Source organism: Ascoidea rubescens (assembly GCF_001661345.1).
Source record: "Ascoidea rubescens DSM 1968 unplaced genomic scaffold ASCRUscaffold_6, whole genome shotgun sequence".
NCBI classification, from domain to species: Eukaryota; Fungi; Ascomycota; class Saccharomycetes; order Ascoideales; family Ascoideaceae; genus Ascoidea; species Ascoidea rubescens.
In genome coordinates this window covers 355,844-377,991 of record NW_017962918.1, presented here as the reverse complement: position 1 = coordinate 377,991, position 22,148 = coordinate 355,844, and the positions used below count along the sequence as shown (strand labels likewise).

General features: G+C 36.0%; 9 protein-coding genes and 1 non-coding gene across 10 annotated transcripts; 6 read left to right on the top strand and 4 right to left on the bottom strand.

Moving 5' to 3' along the window:
- Nucleotides 1–467: 467 nt before the first annotated feature.
- Nucleotides 468–986, top strand: ASCRUDRAFT_25994 (Cu,Zn superoxide dismutase-like protein; the record flags this gene model as incomplete). The annotated part of the gene is made up of 1 exon (XM_020189922.1): nt 468–986. A coding segment is annotated over one exon (519 nt), but the record flags the coding sequence as incomplete, so codon positions are not given.
- A 1,167-nt stretch (nt 987–2,153) lies between these two features.
- ASCRUDRAFT_75769 (SCP2 sterol-binding domain-containing protein) lies at nt 2,154–2,883 on the top strand. The gene has a single exon (XM_020193208.1). It carries the CDS (start codon nt 2,279–2,281, stop codon nt 2,684–2,686), a length of 408 nt encoding a protein of 135 aa, XP_020047335.1. The 5' UTR covers nt 2,154–2,278; the 3' UTR covers nt 2,687–2,883.
- Nucleotides 2,884–3,913: 1,030 nt separating this feature from the next.
- Nucleotides 3,914–7,018, bottom strand: GDH2 (glutamate dehydrogenase (NAD(+)); the record flags this gene model as incomplete). The annotated part of the gene is made up of 1 exon (XM_020194442.1): nt 3,914–7,018. One exon carries the CDS (start codon nt 7,016–7,018, stop codon nt 3,914–3,916), a length of 3,105 nt encoding a protein of 1,034 aa, XP_020047334.1.
- A 1,815-nt stretch (nt 7,019–8,833) lies between these two features.
- On the top strand, nt 8,834–8,930 carry ASCRUDRAFT_t77. Its single transcript has one exon. It is a non-coding gene; the product is annotated as a tRNA-Lys (tRNA).
- Nucleotides 8,931–9,011: 81 nt separating this feature from the next.
- On the top strand, nt 9,012–12,879 carry KAP122 (Kap122p). Its single transcript, XM_020193207.1, has one exon. The coding sequence runs from the start codon at nt 9,120–9,122 to the stop codon at nt 12,828–12,830; it is 3,711 nt and encodes a 1,236-aa protein (XP_020047333.1). The 5' UTR covers nt 9,012–9,119; the 3' UTR covers nt 12,831–12,879.
- A 65-nt stretch (nt 12,880–12,944) lies between these two features.
- RFA1 (replication factor A subunit protein RFA1) lies at nt 12,945–15,087 on the bottom strand. The gene has a single exon (XM_020193206.1). It carries the CDS (start codon nt 15,007–15,009, stop codon nt 13,102–13,104), a length of 1,908 nt encoding a protein of 635 aa, XP_020047332.1. The 5' UTR covers nt 15,010–15,087; the 3' UTR covers nt 12,945–13,101.
- Nucleotides 15,088–15,417: 330 nt separating this feature from the next.
- On the bottom strand, nt 15,418–16,407 carry ASCRUDRAFT_35011 (inorganic pyrophosphatase; the record flags this gene model as incomplete). Its single annotated transcript, XM_020190567.1, has 1 exon — nt 15,418–16,407. The coding sequence occupies one exon, from the start codon at nt 16,405–16,407 to the stop codon at nt 15,418–15,420; it is 990 nt and encodes a 329-aa protein (XP_020047331.1).
- Nucleotides 16,408–16,779: 372 nt separating this feature from the next.
- Nucleotides 16,780–18,120, top strand: ASCRUDRAFT_34495 (uncharacterized protein; the record flags this gene model as incomplete). The annotated part of the gene is made up of 2 exons (XM_020190524.1): nt 16,780–17,711; nt 17,781–18,120. 2 exons carry the CDS (start codon nt 16,780–16,782, stop codon nt 18,118–18,120), a joined length of 1,272 nt encoding a protein of 423 aa, XP_020047330.1.
- A 135-nt stretch (nt 18,121–18,255) lies between these two features.
- ASCRUDRAFT_145563 (hexokinase) lies at nt 18,256–20,017 on the top strand. The gene has a single exon (XM_020189222.1). The coding sequence runs from the start codon at nt 18,392–18,394 to the stop codon at nt 19,838–19,840; it is 1,449 nt and encodes a 482-aa protein (XP_020047329.1). The 5' UTR covers nt 18,256–18,391; the 3' UTR covers nt 19,841–20,017.
- A 1,048-nt stretch (nt 20,018–21,065) lies between these two features.
- Nucleotides 21,066–21,491, bottom strand: ASCRUDRAFT_35002 (C2H2-type zinc finger protein; the record flags this gene model as incomplete). The annotated part of the gene is made up of 1 exon (XM_020190565.1): nt 21,066–21,491. A coding segment is annotated over one exon (426 nt), but the record flags the coding sequence as incomplete, so codon positions are not given.
- Nucleotides 21,492–22,148: the final 657 nt, after the last annotated feature.

Here is a 22,148-nt window from a genome sequence, read left to right as displayed (position 1 = left end):
TCGGGTATAAAATTTTGCACAAACAATGTTAAAGAATGAAAATAGGTTACAACTCCTGAAGATTGAACATATGGTTTAGTTTGTGGTAAGATATTTTTTTTTTTTTGTTATTGTGTCTGCTTTTAATGGTGAATAAATAATGGAAGATTTATCATTGGAGTTGTTTTGATTTATTTTTATTTTGATATTCTTTTTAAATCTTTTTTATCTTATCTTATTTTAGTTTTTTTATCATTATCTTTTTAATTATATAAGACCTTTTATTATTACAGAAAGGATAATTTTGAGGAATATCTAACCAGATCTTTTCCTTCTACTCATAATTCATAATTCATAATTCATAATTCTTAACTCTTAGCTCTTAATTTTTAATCCTTAATTCATAATCCTTAATTCATAATCAATTAATTAATTATAAATTATTAGCCTTGTTGATTTTTTTTTATTTCAAAAACAAGAATTGAAAGATGTTATTAAATAAAACTACCTTATTTTCATTAGCAACTTGCTTGGTTTCAATTTATGCCGAGAGTGCACCGGAGTACCATAACAATCCCAGAGTTGTCGCTCAAGCAGGATTTCCATCGTATGGTAAGAACAAAAAGTTTCAGGGTTTTGTCAAGTTTTTTTCAACCGATGGTAAAGTTAAGGTTCATGTTGATGTGACCAAGTTACCTAAAAGAAGAGGGCCATTTTATTATCATATTCACGACAAACCGATTCCAGAGAGTGGAGACTGTGAGGCAGCTGGGACTCATTTCAATCCATACAAGGCCTCACCAGACTGTGCTGCATTTCCTACAGATGATTTGTGTCAAGTTGGGGATTTGAGTGGGAAACATGGTTGGATTGATACCACATGTTTTGAACAGTCGTATATCGATCCGTATTTATCATTGGATGCAAAGGACCCAGGGTATTTTGTGGGCAAATCAGTTGTTTTCCATTATAAGAAAAAGTTGAAGAAGTTTGCCTGTGCTAATATTGTGTTGGTAGATGAAAGTGTTGAAGAAGCTGAAAGGATTTCGAGAATCAATTTGGATGAGAATGGGAATATAAAAAAAACCGGGGAGCCAGTTATTCAAGAAGATGAAGACCAAGATTTGGAATCTGATGATTACGAAGTAGATAATGAGACAGATGATGAGGATGAGGGTTTCGAAGATGGTGGTATGGAAATGGAAATGGAAATGGAAATGGAAATTGAAAGAAAGTCAGGTAAACAAATAATTATGGCAGTTAAAGGTGATAAAAAGGAAAATGAGCCCGAAAATGAGCATGAAAGGGAGCATGAAAAGGAGGAAAAAGAAGATGAAAAGGATAAACATGAACATGAACACGAAAATGAACATGAACATGAACACGAAGATGAACATGAACATGAACATGAAAATGAAAATGAACATGAACATGAGCATGATAAAGATGAAAAGGAACATCATAGTGATACCCACTCAGAACATCCAGATTACAAAACTAGTGATTGTGAGAACGCTGGTAATGAGCTAAAAGCCGGATTATTGGGTGTTGGTGGCTCTATTGCAGCTTTTGCAGGATTACTTCTTTAAGATAAGGCGAACCTCTAGATTTGAGAGATGAAAATCAAATCATAATTTTTTTTTGGCTACTTATACAATAGATTCCTGTATTAATCTTCTAATTTCTAATACAAAACAAGATATAGAAAAGCGAAATAAACAAGCGATTTTGCTATAAAAAATAAAAAAACTGTAGCGACAACTGATTCCCAATATATCAACAACAAAGTTTCAATACTAGGTGCCCAGCAACGTGCTCCACCAAAAGCAGATGATCTACACCCGATTTCCAAATGAATTCTGAAACTGAATCACAAAAAACATATGCGAGAAAATCTGGGAGAATGATGTTGAAGAGGAAAAAGAAGAAAAAGAAGCGAAAAATGAAGGAGTGAGGATTTTATGACTTAAATAACAGCCCAAAGGACGGGTAGCTTTGGCGAGTGTGGTCAGGGCTGCAGTTGCCTGTTTGGATGTACTCATACTGACGTGTGTTGATGTGCTTATGAATACATGTACATTGCAGTAGGGCTATTATGATTAATAGGGTAACTATCACTACTCCTCCATTACTCCTCACCACTACAAGCTTGATATAATGTTCAGACCACCTTCATGTGTCAAAATTATAAGATTGCTATTCTCCAGCGTACATTTATACCCATTTTGTCCTAGTTGTATGGTTTATTTCAGTTGTTTGATATATTTTGTTTCACATCATATCTTTTCTGCAGCACAAAATGAGTGTAACGGTTGATGGGTTCAAGTCATCTCCCATTCTTGAGGAAATCAACACCACGATAGATAACAACTCAAAGCTACGTAAGAGTATTATCAAGCAGTCAAATTCGAAGTTTGGATTCAATATCAAGAACAACAAAGGCCAGTCCAGGTTTTGGGTGTTGGACTTGAAAGAAAACGGAAATATCAGATTGGTAGAGAATTATAATGCCGATGATAGCATCGAGAAGGTTGACTCAACCATTTCCATTTCCGATGCCAACTTCAAGAAGTTGTTGTTGAGCAAAACCAGTTCTCAAAAGTTGTTTATGACAGGAAAGCTAAAAATCAGCGGCAATATGGTCAAGGCAGCTGGTGTTGAGAAGATATTGCACGGTCTCTATCCAAGCCCCAAGGCAAAGTTGTGAGTGTGTGTTTTGGCAGGTTTGGTTATCTGCTATCTGTTTTTCTTATCATTTATCATATATCATATAGTGATTATATACTGTGTATCGACGATCCATCCACAGAGATATCGCAACATCTATCGCAGAGACCGACGGCGATAGCCCAAGAAACGCGTCTTCATTTCGGCAGCCCTTTCCGTGGCGATTGCAACTCTAAAGACGCGCGACCTGTGCTTCGCATGGTGGATGTGCCGCCGGTGGGAGCCTGTTTTCTTCAGAGAGGTTCTGGAGCTGGGCCCTGACGGAGAGATACCGACCTGCGCGCCGCCAGCTGCAGTGCCGGATTAAATCCAGCCAACCAGCGCTGGCGCGCTGCAGCTGTGCATAATCTGCTGCACGCCTGTCTTTGATAAACAGTGCGCTGAGAAGAGAGTTGCTCGTTGTGTTCCTCATATTTATTGTCTGCAAATCCAATTGACCTTATCAGATCCACATAACCTTTCTATTGGCTAGCGGGCGCATCTCTGAATCACCAAGCGTGATCCAGACAGGTTGGGAGAAGCTGGAATATCATCGCCAGAAACTCTATGTCGGAGCTCGCTCAGTTATAAATACATGCTCATTTCCCCAGTTTTACTGTAAAGGGCTGGAGCAGAGTAACTCTGTGTTTGTAGCAAAAGTAGGGCTGTTTGTAGTAATACACACAAGTGGCATTCACAATGAGCATATAATCAACGTACAATGAGCATACAGTGAGCATAGTATGAGAACACCGCTAATTGAAAGCAAAAGAATAGAATGACAACACAAATGAATCCAGCAAATTATGGTATATTATGGTATATGACTATCGACTGTTTCTTGGAACAAAAGAAAAATATAAGAGAATTTATTTCAATTATTTGGATTGAAAAAAATTGGGGGAATTCGAGACAATTGGAAAGCTAATTACGTTTGGTGAAAATTAATAAAAATTTATTCAAAACTAAACACTAATAAAAACTACTAAATGAAACTCGAAAAAATAGATATTCTTAGATCTTATTTTGAAACTCAATTGTTAAAAGCAAGGCTGAAAAAAATCTGAAAATTGAAAATGGTGAAAAAAAAGGAAACAAAAGGAAACAAAAAGAAAAGAAAAAAAGGATAAAAGGTAAATCTATAAACCATAAATCATTAAACCACGTTTTCTCAAACAAAGAGCTTCTCACACACCTCAATAAGGAAATATAATAAAGATTATAAAACCTAGTTGGCTAAGATGCCTTCTTTGATATATTGCTTTCTAAGCGAAGAAATGTATTCCAAGAACCTGGCTGGATTAGAGTCAATACCTCTTGAGTAAACATATTGAGAAGACAAATGAGTAGCAAAAATAGCCTTCAAGTATGCTTCTGGGACTCTGGAAAGAATGCCTTCAATACCACCGGCTTTGGTCAATAATATACGAGGGAAAGCATCGATCAAAACTGCGTTTCTAAATGGAGTGTCTTCATCCCACAATTCTTTGCTTGCGGCTAAATCGTCCCCCAATTTATTTATAGCAATAGACAAATCATCAGACAACTCGCTAAAGGTCTTGCCAGTTTCTTGTTTTAATTTCCAGAGCATATCAAATTCTAAATTAGCATTATTAATAACGACCTTTTGAATATTCTCGACGTATTCTTTATAAAACTCTGGCACTTTGCCCTCAGAATTAGCACACATATTATTCAAGAAGTCGGCATCATTAAAAGCTAATGATGCCAAAACCTCAAGAGAAGATGATGTGACACCACCCTTGTTGGTTGAAGCGTCTTTAAACAAATAGGCTCCAGCCTTTTCCAAAACAATCTTAGCATCTTGGGTAATAAACAAATTGGCACCTTCAACAATGTATGGAATAACAGCTTTGCCAGTCTTTTTATCGATCAATGCACCCACATTATTGGTGTCAATAGCAGCAGGTCTACCACCACAAGGAACGAAAAGATCGACATCACCAACCAATTCTTTTAATTTCAAATGAGCAGTGTTTCTCAAGACAATACCATTAAGGAATTTCAAGCCATTTGGTAAAACAATGTCAGTGTCATCGGCCTTGACAAAGAAACCCTTGTCAGATAAGGTGGATTTATCAAAGTGGGACAAGTCTAATCTTTCACGAGCCAATCTTCCCAATTCAGTTCTGTCAAGACCATTTGGATCACCAACAACAGCTGGGCCATCAATAACAGCGACATATTTCTCATCAGACAATCTGATTTCGTTTGAACCTAAATCACCAGATGGACCACCAGTTTGAACTTTTCTAATTGAAGAAGTATCTTGGACATTTAATTTGGCATAAATCTTGTCGACAAAGGCTCTGACAGACAAGGTGGTCATACCATATTCATCATGAGGAATACCACCGATAGTTGGAGATTTACCAGTGAAGAAGGATTTCCACCATGGGGCACCTCTTTTTTTGGCATGCAAAGTGGCCCAATCAACGAAACCGGCAGTGTTTTCATCTGGACCCATGAATAAGATTTCAGGTTTCTTGTATAAATCGACAATTTGGTTTGATTTTGACTCATCGACAGGTTTGATTAACAAGTCAATAACAGCGTCAATATACTTGTCAAAAGAAGCCTTTGGACGAGTTTGAGCAACACCGTAATCCAAAAGAATGACACCCTTGGAACCACCTTCGGGAATATCTTTGTTTTTTCTTTGTTGGGTGCTAGCCAAGTTATAGTTTTCATCAATCAAGTTTCTCAAGTTGGTGTTATAGTTATCAGGGGATCTGGACAAGACAATTCTAATACCACCTCTAGCGATATCCTTAAATCTGATGTGGAAGCCTCTGAATTCTGAACCAACAACAAAGAACAAGCCAAATGGTTTGTTTGGATACTCTGATTCTGGTAAGAAAGTTGGATTTAATCTAAAGGAAATGGCAACCTTTGAGGATAAGAAAAAGTTTGTCTTTAAGATAGACTTGTTGAAGTTGTATAAGGATTTAAGGACCAAGATGTCGGTTTCATTGGAAGAGCAATAACGGCTTAGGATTTCATTGAATTGAGCATCATCTTCAACGGTTTCAAGTTGTTCCAATCTTTTGAAGGATAGAGTCTTTTCAAGACCAGATTGGATGTAATGGATGTCAGCAAAGTGACGGTATAATCTTTGGATGATTTTGTAATGTTTTTGAAAGGTTTCCTTGATGTAGTTTTGAGAAAAGGTTTCTGAGGTTAATCTGTTTTTCAATTTCAAAAGGACTTCAGTGGAAGAGAGGGAAGAAGTAGATGGAGAAGAGGAAGATAACAATTGTTTTAAAGTGTTGTATTCTGGGCCTAACCTGTTGAGGAAATGTGTGACGAAGATTACACCACAGTGAGCATAGATACATTCTTGCAAAGAGAGTTGATGGTTTTTGAAGTTTTCTTGGAACAAGTTTTTGGGGATGGAGTACAAGAGAGAGGCTTCTTTCAAGACTTGGTTGATTGAAAGGTTGATGTTGCTATTTGGGTGGTCAGAAGAGGGGGAGACATAGAGGGAGATGATGGTTGTACCATTTTTAAATTGTTCAACGTATTTCTTGGACAAGTTCAAGTTATAGTAGTGACACAAGTTTGATAGAGAGGAAGAGTAGTTTGAGGAAGTCTTTTGGTTCAAAGCTATGATGATTCTGTAAGTGTTTGTGTTGAGGATGTTGTAGTGGGTGATGACTGGGTTGTTTGTCTTTTTCAATTGGTTGATCAAGTTGATGTAAATCTTTTTAGTCTCTGGAGAAGCGATTTTGTCAAAGGTTGAGTCGAACAAGTTGTTTTTATCTGAGTCAGTGAAGTTGCATTTATAGACAAAGTTCAATTTCAAGTTGTTGAAGGAGGACAAGTTTGAGCTGAAGGATTCTAATCTATAAGCAGTATTAGCTGCGGAGTCTGAGTTGTCAAGGTACTTTTGGTCAATTCTTTCATCAAAATCGCCGATATAGATGGCGTGGTCGTCGTTTTCGATTTTATGGCTAATTGAAAAGTGATCTTCTTTGGAGTTGTCCTTGGAGTTGTTGATGAAATTTAGCAATTTAGCAGAGTATAAGGCGTGGATGTTGGAGACAATTGAATCAGTGGATTCCTTGAGGAAATAGTTGTTGTCAATACCCAAGTTTTCATAGAAGAACTTTACCTCGGATTCAATTAAATTGTCAGGAATGAAACCTAAGTTGTCGATTTTGTTCATGACAACCTCAATTTGGTTGAGTTTGTCTGAGTCGGTGAAGGGAATTGAGTTATAGTTATAGTAATCATTATCATTGATGGAGTCTGATGATAGAGATAAGTTGTTGAAGTGAGAAGTGGGGGGAGAGAGATGGACTTGAGCCATTTTGGAAAATGAAGAGAAGGAGGATAGAAGTCGAAGTGAAAAAATATTGATAAAGAGAATTAATATTAACAAGTAATATTAAGTAAATATAAGTGGTGATGAAAAAGATGAGATTTTAAGGAATAAGGAGAAAAGTCAAAAAGAAAGAGGACAAGAAAGAAGAGAAGAAGGAATATTTATATTAAGAGCAGTATCAATAAGAGTTGAGGTGAATTGAATTGACTTGAAAAGAATATAGTAGAAGAGAATGCAATTAGATTGGGTTGGATCGAAGTAAATCAGAGGAGTGGAATAGAGTTGGATAGAGTTGATTTGAGTTGAATGGACTGTTGAAGAGAAAAAGATGGAGTGTTTGCTGTTGTTGTTTAGGTGAATGATTATATCGATGATATGGATCGGTGCGGTGATTCGAAAAGTAAGGGACGATGAGCTGGAGATAAAACGCACTAAAAGACTGCCGTTTTGGCGGCTGCTGTCGAAAAGTTGGACACGGTTTGGCTGCAGGGCGCACGGTCGGAGCGGATAGAATTTGGGCGGTGAGTGTTGTGGGCGCCAAAAAAACGGAGGGGAGGTAGTCAGGAGGGACAAAAGCGCGGAAAGGTGGCCTGTGGGCAGCGTGGTAGCAGCAGCGGGTGACCAATAGGCGCCGAGAATCAGAGCCACAAAGAGCGGTCACAAAGAGCAGACACAAAGAGCATGTAGCGAAAAGCGCGAGGCCTGGGCACGGCTGGAGCCATTGTGGTGGGCGAATTGGCGTCTCGTGTTTGGCTGCTCGAAAAGAAGTCGTCGCGAAACCGCAGAAACACAGTTCTGGGAGAGAGATAACGCGAGATAACAGATATGAGATAAAGAATACAAGATAAAGAACTGAGATATGAGATATCCCTCAAGATAGGAATCGCATATTTCGTCGGCTTGTCGCGACCGTCCTCCCACGCAAGGATAAACAAAGCTCTTCTCCATTCTGCTCTGCTTTGTGGTGGGCATGACTGCGCTTCTGCCCCAAGCTCGAGGGCGCGTGTTTGCCGACACCTCGCGCAAAAGCTGCCGCTCGTTTTATGTGACCGGCGCTTATTCGCACGGAGTACTTTCCGTCTTGGTCGACAAGCTTAGCACCTATCGAGTCAAACACTAGCGCTTACTCTCGTAAATTCCAACGTACACGAATATGAGCAACTGTATATGGGATGCGCTAGCGGCCCGCAGCCCAAAATGTCCGGTCTTCTCACCTGCCAAAGTCTCCAGGCCCAGTCACCTGGCTGGCTAAAAATGCTTTAATAGCAACAGGGCACACCAAACAACTTCCAAAGGGAAAGCGCAGTAGCTGAGACTGAAGCTCATCTAACGATGTTGCAAAAACAAAGGTAATCATGTGATCAGCAATGAACCCGTAATTTTTTCATTGGGGCTTTTTACGTAAGCTGATTCAAGTTTTCTTTGCGAACTGAAATCCCACTGGTCATTTTTGCGGACCGCCAGCAGATCAAACAAGCAGCCAGTCCCGCCATTGGATCCATCGCAGAGGTAGCAGATCACCCCAAGCACAGATGCATGACCGTGCAAATGATCATGTGCACCTGCATTCAGCTGGCCCTCACGGGCTAGCGGGGCTCGGACATGCAGCTCCATTTGAACCGCGTCCAAATCAGTGTCTGCGCCCGCGCCCGAACTCTTTTTGCGAACCCGCTCGCAAAAATAGTTCCAGCAGAATCCCAAGCAGGCACGTGAAACCTTCAGTACACAATTCTGCACGATTTCTGCGGGTGTTATCCACAAGCAACAAACCAAGTTGCTGTAGTGGCAGTCAAGCACTCATCCCCATTAGCTCAGTCGGTAGAGCGTTCGGCTTTTAGGGATTCTTCCAGTTTCGCAAGAAACCGAAATGTCCAGGGTTCGAGCCCCTGATGAGGAGTGCCTTTTTTTGCAACTATTTTGTGATTTTTTTTACTCCTTTGGGCTGCAGATATAATCATTTGCTTGCGAATTTTTCAAAGATTCACTGAGCTGAGCTCAATCACCGAGCATTGTCTGCAAACACAACACTACACGTTTTACAACGTTTACCATCACTTTATCTTGATTAGTTTCCTATTCACCAACCATGGACACATCAGCTGTTGATGACTTTGATCGATTGTCCACCCTTGATCAGATTAACTCTTTGAACTCCATCCACCCATTTTTACCTCACATTTCCAATCTTATTAATAAACTATACACTCCCAACTCCTTGTCTAATTTCGATCTAATCAATTGTCAAAAGAAATTGCAACTCTTCCAGAAATCGCTTTTTTCTCTTACCATTGCAAACTACTTATTGGATATTCCCAATGACTTGAACTCAAACTTCTTTGGCGCTTTAACCTTCACCGTTTATTTAAACCATCTCTTTTCAAATCAATTTGACATTGCCAAAAATAACAAAATCATCATAAACATCCCAGAAACTGATAACGATGACGATGAGGATATAGATAATAACTCAATAGATTACAATCTACTAAACCAAATCACTTCTCAACTCCTAAACCATCTCATCAGATTGATTAATAACAACCTACTCAAAAATACAAACAACAACTTTATAATCAAAAAAATTTACTCAAATTTATCTTTAATCTATATAAACTCGACCAATATCAACATCAAAAATAGTGATTCTTTATTCTGGAAAAACCCCATTCTATCTCTACTCTTGTTATTATCTTCAAACAAAATCAATCTAAACATCAATGATAACAATCTAATCCCAAATTTTCTAAATACAATAAGCACAAACACAAACACAGACGATAGCTATAACTACGATTATCTATACCATCTATTGAACTTTTCAAACATCCTAATAGAAGATATATCCAAATTCAATGTCTCCATTTATTCTTACGACTTCAACTCCCACATCTATAACAACTTTTTTCAATCAAATATTTATCTTCTATCTTTCATTTTCAACAACAATATTAAAAATATCAACAACAACAACAACAACAACAACAATAACAACATCAATAATTACCAAATTATCAATAAAATAATTACAGAATCTGTAACAACTTTTCAATCTTGGTTAAATTACATTTCTTTACTCAAATCATCTTCTCTTCAATTATACAAACAACACAATAAAACTATCAACGCTGACACCAATTCTATCATTGACTTGCTAATCCTTCTATTATCATTTCTATCTAATTTTAACACTTTTCCCTTAATCAATAAAAACTTGGAAACAATTCAATTGATTATCCAACTTTACACAAATTTATTTGAAGTCAACAATTTTATAGTATCAAATAAATCTTCTTTCAACGATCACTTTTTTCTGCTTTTATTTCATCAAAATCAATGGGGCTCAATATACATCAATTATCTTTTGAGAAATTCTTTAAATCAAAAAATTACTGCCGACTCTACCGCCAACTCTACTACCACTAATATAAACAACAACAACAACAACAACTTTACCGATGATAATGACCTTGATTCCGAATTTGATGATGATAATGATGAAGATCACTTACTACTAGTATCCTCATTCGCAAATTTAATCATCAGCTATTTGGAAATCGATATAATCAAATTTGCTTCTTTATTACTTCAAGACTCAAATGACTACATTTTCCAATTTCTAATCAACTTAACCGATTTAAATGGCGTCCCAATAATAAATGAATTGATCTCAAGAGACTTTATAGAATTTTGGTCGAATTTATCTGAAGTTCTAATTGATAACTCAGATCTTCTATTGACTCTACTAAACAACAATGCTGATGATTTGATTAAAATCAAAAAAAAATTAGTCCTACTCTTATCAAATATATCTCAAATTTATTGGAACAAAATTTTATTGCCCCTAAATGACAGTAATCTTTTACTGAAAATTATCAACTACAACAAAGACGAATTTGATTCCTATAGAAATGATGTTGCGGATTTTTTTGAAACAATTTATCCCCTAATTGGCGCTCCTCTTTATAAGAATTTAATTAATAATATATTAACCAATATTGACGACACAAAGACTTCGTCAATTCAAAATATTATGCAACTTGAAGCTTCATTATACTTGCTAATATCAATCAATACCTCATTCTCAGAAGATAATTTCAATTTGGAACTTTTAAATCTAATTTCCTCAATTTTTAATACAAATTTCCTAGATTTGGTCTTGGGCTCAAATAATTATTATCTAATCTCAACCACTGTCCGCTTTTTGAGCTCCATAGAAATTTTTTATAAACACAACATTGGTTTAGATTATCTTGAGTCTATTTTATATTTTTTATTCAGATGTTTATCCTTAAATGCAAATACAATATCTTTGTCTGACTCAAACGAAAATTCAAACCACTTATCCAAATCAGATCTAGTTTTAAATTGGTCAAACTCTTTGCAATTTAGTGTTTCAAAATCAATTTCAAGAATTTGTGATGAATGTAGATACTCATTAACTAAATTTTTGCCCAAATTTGATAAAATTCTATTCATCGTTATAAACAACTTGGATATTCATAATTTTATCAGAGAAAAAATTATAAATTCAATTAGCTCTATCATTCAAAGCATTAATGATCCACAATTGCAATGTAATCATCTATTAAATTTAATTGACTCAATTCATTTAAAATCCACTAATATTCTCAATTCAGTTGAAAATGGTACCTTGATTCTTGATGAACAAATTATGAATTACCTTGTTTCTTTGTTAAAATGTGTTCTAGAAATTGGGAAAGGAATGCAATTTCCCGATGAGATTGAAGACTCATTTTTCAGTGCCCAAGAAGAATTAAAGTATACAGAATATTGGTCAAACGATTCCTTGGTTATTAAATCAAAAATTTTAGATATCATTTCCAATTATTCAGTAAACCCAAAACACCAGATGATTTTCCTTAACTACAACAATCCAAATAACAGTGAAAAAACCAATAGCTTTAATGATGTGATAGATAATTGTTGTTCAATTTTTAGAGCTGGATTGCCGGAAAAACTCCCTGGGCCCTTTGTATTTGATGACAATATTTTATTGGAGTTTGTTGTTGCCCAGTTTGATAATATTGTACAATTTATTACAAAGGATCGCAGACTTTCTATCTCATTGATATATTTGTTTGATTTATTAAGAAGTGTTTTGAATACAAATTATAAAAGGTTATCAGTGGACCAGGTAAACTTAACCTTGAATAAAATATTTTTCAATTATATTGACACTCTCATCAAGTCTGACATAGATTTTGTGGAATCAAGCTTACAAATGATACTTGTAATCATTGAGAAAAAACCAAGTTTATTAATCAATCCAGATAATATAAGTAATTTTAACTTGCTTTTGAACTTCAATTTGAACAACTTGATGAGAAATGAAAAACAGACATTGAAATTTACCTCGAAATTTTGGATCTTGTTAATTCAATTGAAAAACGGCGATAGAGAGTGTCATGACTATGTTAAAAAGTTGTTTATTGAAAACAAGGTGGGGAATCAGCTTATGTTGGTTACATTGCAAAATATGATCAAATCAGATCGTTCAAATATTCCAGTTTACGGAGAAATCATCAGGGCATTATTTGGAAAGTTCCAATTATATTTCAAAACCTGGATTACCTCTTCCTTTGAAGCTATCAACCAAGAAGCTCAATTTCATAACAGCAGCGAGATCAACCAAGCAAATAGCGATCTTAAAATAATATATAATACACAAACAGTCAACTTACTAATTCAAAAATTACTTGTGTGCAAAGGAAGTAAAAAAGTGATTACAGTTTTGAAAGAATTTTGGTTGTCATCAAATAATTTATATGACTATTAAGTATCAACTAGTTGCTACATTTTTGTTGATTGTTTTCAAACAAATTTTTTACAATTTTGTATATTTTTATATTCTTTATATTTTTTTTTGTTAATATTTATTTTTCCTTGTAATGCATTATTTTTCATATTATGACTTTATTTCCCCATATATTTTTCCATTATATAGTTCAAGTAGAAAATTAAAAAAAAAAAATAAAAATAAAAATAAGATTAAGCAATTAATATTTGGAAAAAAAAACAACTATTTTTTTTGGTATATAGGAAAATCTTTAATGTTTTGAGGAAAGTTTTTCAAGCAATTTGACAAGATTGTCACATTCAGCATTGTAATCCAACATATCTGCAGATTGAGCTTGGTATCGAACTCTAGATTGTCCATTATAATTATCTAGCCTTGCTGACAATCTAAAGTTGTACTCATGTGTTTGAATTGTTTCTAATAAATTTTTGAAACCGGCATCGTCTTCTTCTTTCAAATCTAGTAACTCCTTTGCATCCATTCCAATTATTTTTTTGGCACTTTCCTCAAACAAAGTTATCCAAATTTGGCCAGTGCTATCAATAATTGAGCATGTTAAGATATATCTGTAGTTTGGCTCACTGAAATTCATATCACATTTCTCGCATCTCCAAGATTTATCACTGGTCTCCATAACTTTTCTATTACAATTTTCAGATTTACAGGAAGTGTAAAAAAAGTTATCAGGCTTGATATAGTTTATGAAAGCCTTTATGCTAAAGTAATCAGGTTTTTCATTAGATCCCAAATTCTCGGTTTCAACTTGAGCAATTGTTTTTCTATCATCCAAATTTATAAGACCAGATCCAGGACTATCGTTTTTTAGTGATTGGAAGTTTTGATTATGACCTAAATTGTCGTACCATCCCTTTAATCTAAAAGCTTCAGGGACATCAGGATTTGAAATGATGGAGCCACTTTGAGTTAGGGATAAACCACGACCACCAAAATCATTGATTCTGGCGCCCTTGATTCCAATGACTGAACCTATGGGGAAATTGAAATCCACAGCAGTTTTGTTCCATAAACTCAAATTGATTGCAACATTTGTGTCGTCTACAAGAACAACATCCCTTTTATCAAAGGATTTTCCAGTGTTCTTTGAGACGATTTGAGCTGAGGGCAAGACTTCTTTCAATATACCAATGCAGTCTATTATAGCTTTGGAATCCAAGGCCTGAATTTTTGTCAATTGAACAAATTTAAAATTTAGTTTTGGAACCGTATCGGCATCATTTTCATTACAGATCTCGATTTCAGTGTCTCTGTCTAGAGATAGTTCATATGGATGAGATAAATTTGAGAATTGGGATCTAGCTGGATTAATTCTCGCTTTGGAGATAAAGTAGGCTTTGCCTTCTTGCAAAAATTCATAAAACTTATCGACTTGGTCATTAAAGGCAGTTGCTCTGATTTCATTTGATTCATCTAAAAAATTGCAATTGAACAATTTTCCTTCACCTTTAGCATTTGACCAAGTCCTGATTGGGGACTTGAAAGAGACTCTTGCTTTTATTGTCCAAGTGTTTTGATATGGAGACAACTGGTCAATTGGGTAAATATTTGGGTGGTTTGAATGATTTGAGCGATTTGAGTTATAGTTGCCTTCAAAAGTGTTCGAAAGCTTGCTATTTGTAGTTGGATTGAAATTTGGCTGTTTAGATTGTTGTTTGGATTGCTGATTATATTTAGATGGAATGGAAACCTTGGGAGAAGGTGAAAAGGTGTTGTTCTTGGTGATGTTTGAGGCAGCAGAGGCATTGAAAGGAATATATCGATCTTCTTTTGGATGTTCTGTAAAGTATTCATCAATAGTGGCTAGAGAGCCACCGACCTTTCCAGCAATAGCTTGTAAGATGGAGCACTCGCCAATTACCACTACATGTTTCTTATTGATGCCCATTATATCGAGTTCATAATTCATGACTTTCAAAATGGAGGACTTTTGGATGCCTGTTTTTTCACAAATTGGAACACCTTCAGGGCGAATGACAGCATGAGAGGTGTAAATACCATCGGAAATGATTAATCTATATCTCTTTCCAGCTTCGTTAGGGATTGGTCTAATGTTTGTAATCTGAACAATAAATGGGGGTTTCGAAGTCCATATTTCCTCCACAGAAAATAGTTCTTTAAGAATACCGGTATCTAGAGTCATGTTTGAATATTTGTTTTGTGCTTATACCTCGTTAAAAGTAGGAATTGATGAGATGGAAAGCGATTAAGTGATTAAGTGATTAAGTGATTAAGTGATAGATATATTGATTGTTTGATATGGTGCAACGCGTAAAGTCTTCTATTTAAAATAACAAAGAAGAATAAAAGCACGTGATCTGAAACCACTGCTGTGGACCCAAAAAACGCGAAAACAAAAATTCACGTGATAAATCCAGAAAAGAGGCTGCGAGCGTGAATCGAACACACAACGTAATTTCACTTTGGTGGCAATTATACAGAAGAAAGAAATTGGTCTGAGAAACTACTCACTAACACACAACCTATTTACACGAAAACACAATAGCAGATATATATATCAAAAGACAATTTGGTCGTTCAGATTATTGTATTAATCCACAAAGTAATATTTATTTACCTCAGAGGGAATAGCTGATTCTGGGAGCTTTGCCTCTTTCACTGTTTGTTTTTTACTTGCAATCGACTCAAAACCTGCAGTATCTTTCAAAGTGGAGTTACTCACAGTTGGTAATTTGGCAATGATTTTTGGACTTATATTTAGTTCTGCGTTTGAGTATTTGCTTGATATTAGTTGTTGCCAATTTGAATAGCATTTTGAAATAATCTCGATTGCTTTATCTGAATTTAAGTATTCGCCGTTGAATGCAAATTTATTTTCTGGTTTGTTCATTGGTTTTTTGTAATTTTTAAACCAATTTTTCAAGTGGTTCAAGTAATTTGGCATAATCTTATTAATGTCGTTAATATCGCTCAAATGTTTTGATAACGGATCATTGCAGTTGATGGAAATTATTTTCCAGTCGATTTCACCATCGTCAATCAATGCCAAAGCACCCAAGACCTTCACTTTGTAAATATCACCAACATCCTTTTCACTGTTCAACGTATTGCCAACACTGATGTCAACTATATCTAATGGATCGTTATCGCCTTGTAAACGCAAGTCTTTCTCAATCTCTTCAAAATGAATTGGATCCTCCCATGTTTGTGGAATTGAGCCATAGTTTGAAACGTATCCATGAAATGGAAACAAGTTGTGGATGAATCTCACTTTATCGTTTTTAATATCTTGGGTGATGGGATTGAATTTTAGTTTTTTGTTGATTTCGAATTTAGCATTGGTGAGGAAAGGAATTTCCAATATCATGTTTACAGTCTTTTGGGCTGTATTGAAGTTAATAGGGACATCATGGAAGTACGATAAGACTCTATCGGCCGACTTGTCATAGCAATATACTTTGTAGTCTTCTGTGAACTTCGATCCTTCTTTTATTATCGAGTAATTGAAAGCATCCTCAGAACCACCAGAAGCGCCAGTGTTGAGAAGAGAAGACGAGGAAGAAAGATGTCTTGAGGTCATTTTCAACCTCTGGATGGCAGGCTTGTTGGACATTCTGATGAGAGAAGTGAGTCTGCTGAAGCCTAGATACAAGTTCATTCTGCAGATGGTGGATACTTGCTGCTATATATATGAGAGGAGTTACTGTTTGTGTTGTGTCTGTAGAGACAGCTGGTTCTTCATATGCCCTTTATTCATATGTCCTTCATCAAGAGGAGAAGATCCAATTCGCAGCTCGAAAAAACGCTTTGAAATGGGCGGCCACGAGAAATTGGAACATGGAAAGTCTGAAATGTGGAGCAGAGTGGTGTTGGTGGTGCTGGTGGTGCCTCTGCTGTTTAAAGGGCCTTGGTTTCGATACTTTGTTGTTATATCAAGATACTTGTTCCAACCATGTCAGCATCTCCACGATCCTCTATTATCAGCTTGACCAAGACCATCGTTGGTGCTGGAGGGCTTGCTCTACCTTACGCCTTTCGAGCAGATGGAGTCTGTTTGGGGTTGGTGATTATCTCTTTGGCTGCTTTCGCATCTGGCTTTGGGTTGTATTTGCAGGTCAGAACCTCGTCCTTTGTATCTGCTGGAAATGCCAGCTTTTTCAGCGTTGCCTCCATCACTTTTCCAAAGTTGAGAACTTTGTTCGACTTTGCAATTGCTCTTCTATGTTTCGGCGTGGGAGTGTCCTACTTGATAATTGTTGGAGATGCTGCTCAGGGACTATTTGCTGATGCCATTTCAAGAAACGTCTTGATTCTTTCTTCCTCCCTTGTTATTGTTCCCTTGAGCTTTTTGAAAAACTTGGATTCCTTGAAATATAGCTCTGTGGTTGGGTTGGTGTCAATTTTCTATGTTTTCCTATTCGTTATTTTTAATTTTGTATTCAATGGTATTCCAAACGACATGAGAGGCCCTGTTAATCTCATCAAACCATTGAACATACCCTCCATCATATCAACCTTTTCAATTTTGGTTTTTGCCTTCTCTGGGCATCCAAACATGTATTCAATTATCAACGAAGCAGCAGACAAATCTGTTGCAAACTTGACTTTTGTCATTAAATCCTCCATATTCATTAGCTGGGCTATCTTCCTACTTGTCGGTTTAACAGGTTATCTCACATTTGGTTTGAATGTTGAGGGCAATATTCTCCTGATGTATCCCCAGGGGATATCCAAACAGATTGCTACGTTTCTTTTGCTTCTTATGGTTATTCTCTCGTTCCCTCTAGTTTTCCATCCGGTTCGTATCAGTGTAAACAACATTTACTTTTCCATCAAAACCAAGTTTTTATCCCAAGAAAGGTTGGAGAACAACGAGCTGACAACGTTGCTATCAAAGACTCTCAATGTATCGGTTTCAAACAGCTCAGGTTTCCTCTTAAACAACAACTCCAGCCTGCTCCAAAACAACACACACCTCACCACTCAAACTGATGATGCTTTTCCTATTGAATTCAAGGTTCCCTTTTCTAATCTGGCATATACCACAATCACTCTCTCGCTTTTGATCTTGTCTTATATATTGGCTCTCACTGTCAAGTCTTTTGCTTTCGTGTTGTCTATTGTTGGGGCCACTGGCGGAACAATAATTTCTTTTGTCTTGCCTGGTTTGTTTGCATACAGATTGTTTGTTGGTGACTGGTTCCTTAAAAATGCTGGGTTTTTGTTGTTCGTCTGGGGTATAATTGTCATGATATTGTGTTTATCTGCTGCATTGTTTTTGCATACATTTTAAAACAAATCTATATACGCCATTAATAAACAAATTGTTCTTTCATAGGCAATGGTTTCGAAGAACCAACAAAGCAATCTGAACATGTAAACTTGGTATGATAAACCCATATTGCTACTCCATTTCTTACAACAAACTTCTAATATCCTAAAAATCGGGCGGCACGAATCCAAAGCTTAGATCAAACCCAAGTAATGTTTATTCGTGTTTCACAGCTTCACTGATTGTTTAGCACACTTTATCGATATCGAAACAGTTGTTGCATAACAGCAGAATGAGAACGCCTACAGATCAAAAATATTCAGAAAACAATGTGCTTCTGCTTCAAACTCTCCCTCACGATACCCCTGGGCTGTTAATCGATGCTTTTTATCATGAGTATGGAGAGTCATTAAAACAGTCCCAAATCTCCATGCTATCGTCCTTCAATTTGGAGTGCAAAACTGATGTCTCAGGCGTCTTTTTGGTACTCGATCTAGGAGGTTCGACCTTGAAAATTGCCACAGTCGAATTAAATGCCAAAAATTCAAAAATTTTGTTTCAAAAATCCTGGGAGGTTGCCAACGACCAAAAGGTCATGAATGAACAGTTTTTTGACATGATTGCTCTGAATCTCAATGATTTCGTTTCTGCTTTTAAGACCATTGATAATACCAGCTATCTTCAATTGCTTAATGGCAATTGCATCAAAACTGGTGTTAGCTGGTCGTTTCCTTTGAACCAATCCTCTCCAAATAATGGAACTATAAACTCTCTTGGTAAAGGCTATCGATCAACTGATTATACAGAAAATCAAAACATCAGTTCTTTAATCGAACTATCTTGCCAAAAACTCAATTTGTCAATCAAGATCATCTGCATTTGCAATGACTCAATAAGCGTTCTTGTCTCTGCAAAATATTTCAATCAAAACACCCAACTTGGTTTGGTTCTAGGAACTGGAATCAACTGTTCTTTTGTAATCCCATCAGAGAAACTACCTCCATTCAAAATAATTCTTGGGGAATTGAATGAAAAGTTCTCAATAATCAATTCGGAATTGTGTTTTTTTGGTGGCTCTCAACTTTCTTTTCATGCACTGATCTTCGACAAATTAATAACTGATAACTGGCTTTCAGGCAACAAAAAGCCTCATTTAAACAACGAAACTGAAAATTTATATACACCTTTGGAATTGATGACATCTGGGAGATACGTTTGTGAACTAGTTAGGTTAAGTTTGATATACGAAATAGAAAATAAAAATCTTTTTGATGGAAACCTTCCCCCAAACCTTGTTGATCAAAAATTCCATCTATCAGGAGATCTAGTAGTTTCAATTTTTCACAAAAATGATTTTAGTGATTTCAATAAGATTTATCCTTTTGAAAATCAATATCGAATAGCTGACAGAGATCGAAAAGTTGCAAGACAATGCATCAAAGCCATTGTAAATAGAGCAGTTGTTGTTTGTGGTTCTGCCTTGGTTGCTCTTTTGATTTTTATTAATGACATTGCTAATGACAGACATTTTAGCTGCATTTCAAAAAATACTAATCAGATATCTATCGGTTTTGTTGGGTCTTTTTTAAAATATTTCGACTATTACAAGTCCAACTTACAAAAATTTATTAACCAAAATTATAGAATGGCAAGTGTTTCATTGACATACATTAAGGATAGCAACCTTTATGGGCCTGCTATTGCAGCTGCTGCTAACTCAAAAGATGCAGAAGCTTGGTAAAAAAATTTCATACACTCTAACATGATTGTTCTTCATCATCTATATTTCTTAAAAAAACCCGATATTCTATGTATTAACTTAATTGATTCTATTGACAATATAAAATAAAACACAGTTAAATTAACAAAAAAAAGGAAATCGCCATTTTCCCGATTTTCAAATCAATAGAAAAAACATATAGCTAAAACCACAGATCACTTGAGTAAAACAATACAAAAAAGTGTTTATTTCAAAAAAACAAAAAAACAAAAAAACAAAAAAACAGTTAGATAAACAATCTCTTTTCCAAAAACAAATCCCAACCAAATCACTCAAAAATCTCGTTTTATCAATTTTTATAGCTGATTTTTTACTATCAGTTAATGCCCTTTTCATTATTCGACTGTGAATTAGAATTAGAATTAGAATTAGAATTAGAATTGGAATTGGAATTGGAATTGGAATTGGAATTGGAATTGCTGTTTGTATTGGAATTAGAATTTGATTGAGGGTTGGCTATTTGATTGGAATTTAAGTTGGTGTTTGACATAGAATTCAAAATTTCTTGGTGATCAAAAATTTCACTGTTAATCATGTTATTTCTAAAAAAATTCATTTGATTTCCAGATGATGCACTCTCCAAAAGTTCTATATTAGATGGAGAAGGAATACTAAACGGGCTGTTCATGTCCGAAAAGTTGGAATCAAGCAGAAAATTCCTGTTATCGGTAATGTTGTAATTGTTATTATCAACATATGAATTGTTAAAACCATTGAAATCGTGCAATCCGTTTACCCCAAACATATCTTGATTTAATATGGGTTCATGGCCATTTGCGTTGTGCTGAATAATTGTTGAACTGTTCGAATTAATCCTAGAAAGTTCTTGACCATCGTTGTTACTGGAATGTCCAGAAATAGATCCTGAGACGGAATCATTTGCAAGATCCAATGGAGAGAATTGGGATAATGTTCCTCTGTCAGGTTCAAAATTACGTGTTTGCTGCTCCACAAGCTGCTCGATGATTCTTGGATCGACAATCAAATAACTATCGTCTTCATCAAGTTTTATACTAAATCCACCCTCACTACTAATTGAGTTGTCATGATGCGAAAATTTTGTGCTATCTTCATCATTTTGATTTTCTTTTTTCATTGCAGTAAAATCTGTTGGTTCTCTTTCCTTTTGAAGCTTTTCCATCATCTTTTCTGCCTCAGCTTCCTCAATCAAAGGACGAATACATTTTTTTCCTGCAGCAGTTTTGAAGTGCCGTCCAAGAGCATCTGCCCTTGCAAATTTCTTTCCACATCCCCAACTTTTTCCATTCTTCAAAGTTCCCTTGCAATGATATCTTTTTTCACCGGAATGTAGATCCTCATGTCTTTTCTTGTCATGTTGCCTAGCAAACGACTTCTGACAAATTGAACAAGCAAAAGGTTTTTCGTTTGTATGAGTTCTTTTGTGTGACTTTAAATTGTATGGTCGAGTGAAAGACTTGTCACATAAATCGCATTTATAGTTCGCTGGATGTTTCTGTTGTTTTGAATGATTTGGGTTGGACGACGCTAAGTTCAATAGTTTTTTGCGATCTTCAGAGAAAGCCTTGGCCTTTTCACTGGGTGATTTTGATCGTGGTTTTTGGATTGGAGATTTCGATCGTTGCCTGATCATCGGCTTCGTAATCGACCCGTTTTGTGAGCAATGGGAGTTGGATCGTGACCGGGTTTTCGAACGGGATCTCGAATGACGGTGGCCTGGAGAAGCCAATAGATCGTTATCGTTAATCAGTGGGCTTAATAAATTACTGGATGGGCTATCATGATTAATGTTAGGACTGGAATTAAAAATGTCCAAGTTGTGGTTGCTCAAATTAGATGTGGTGATATTCAAAGCGGGAATGTTTGATGCTGAAAGATCATTGTTGAGACCACCATTATTCACAAAAGACCCCGATCTTGATCTTGCTCCATTGGAACTTCCACTAAATAAAGAGGGTGACTTTCTATGCAACTGGATATTGCCATTATTCAAAGGTAATAATTGGGGAATATTGTGGATAGAAACTTCTGATAAGCATTGAAGACTAGCCTGGGTCAAATTTTTGGCTTCAATTGCGTTATTTTGATTCATTAATTCGGATTTTTGGTTTAAAAGTGAGTTTCCATTCAACTGATTGCTTATATCTTCGTTACCACCGATACTGTTGATGTTACCACCAGACACACTATTTGCATCCACATTATTTGCAATGCTAAGGTTAGTGTTGGATTGATTGCGGTTTAAGTTGTTATTGGGATCATTGGGTTGCATAAAACCAATTGAGGAATT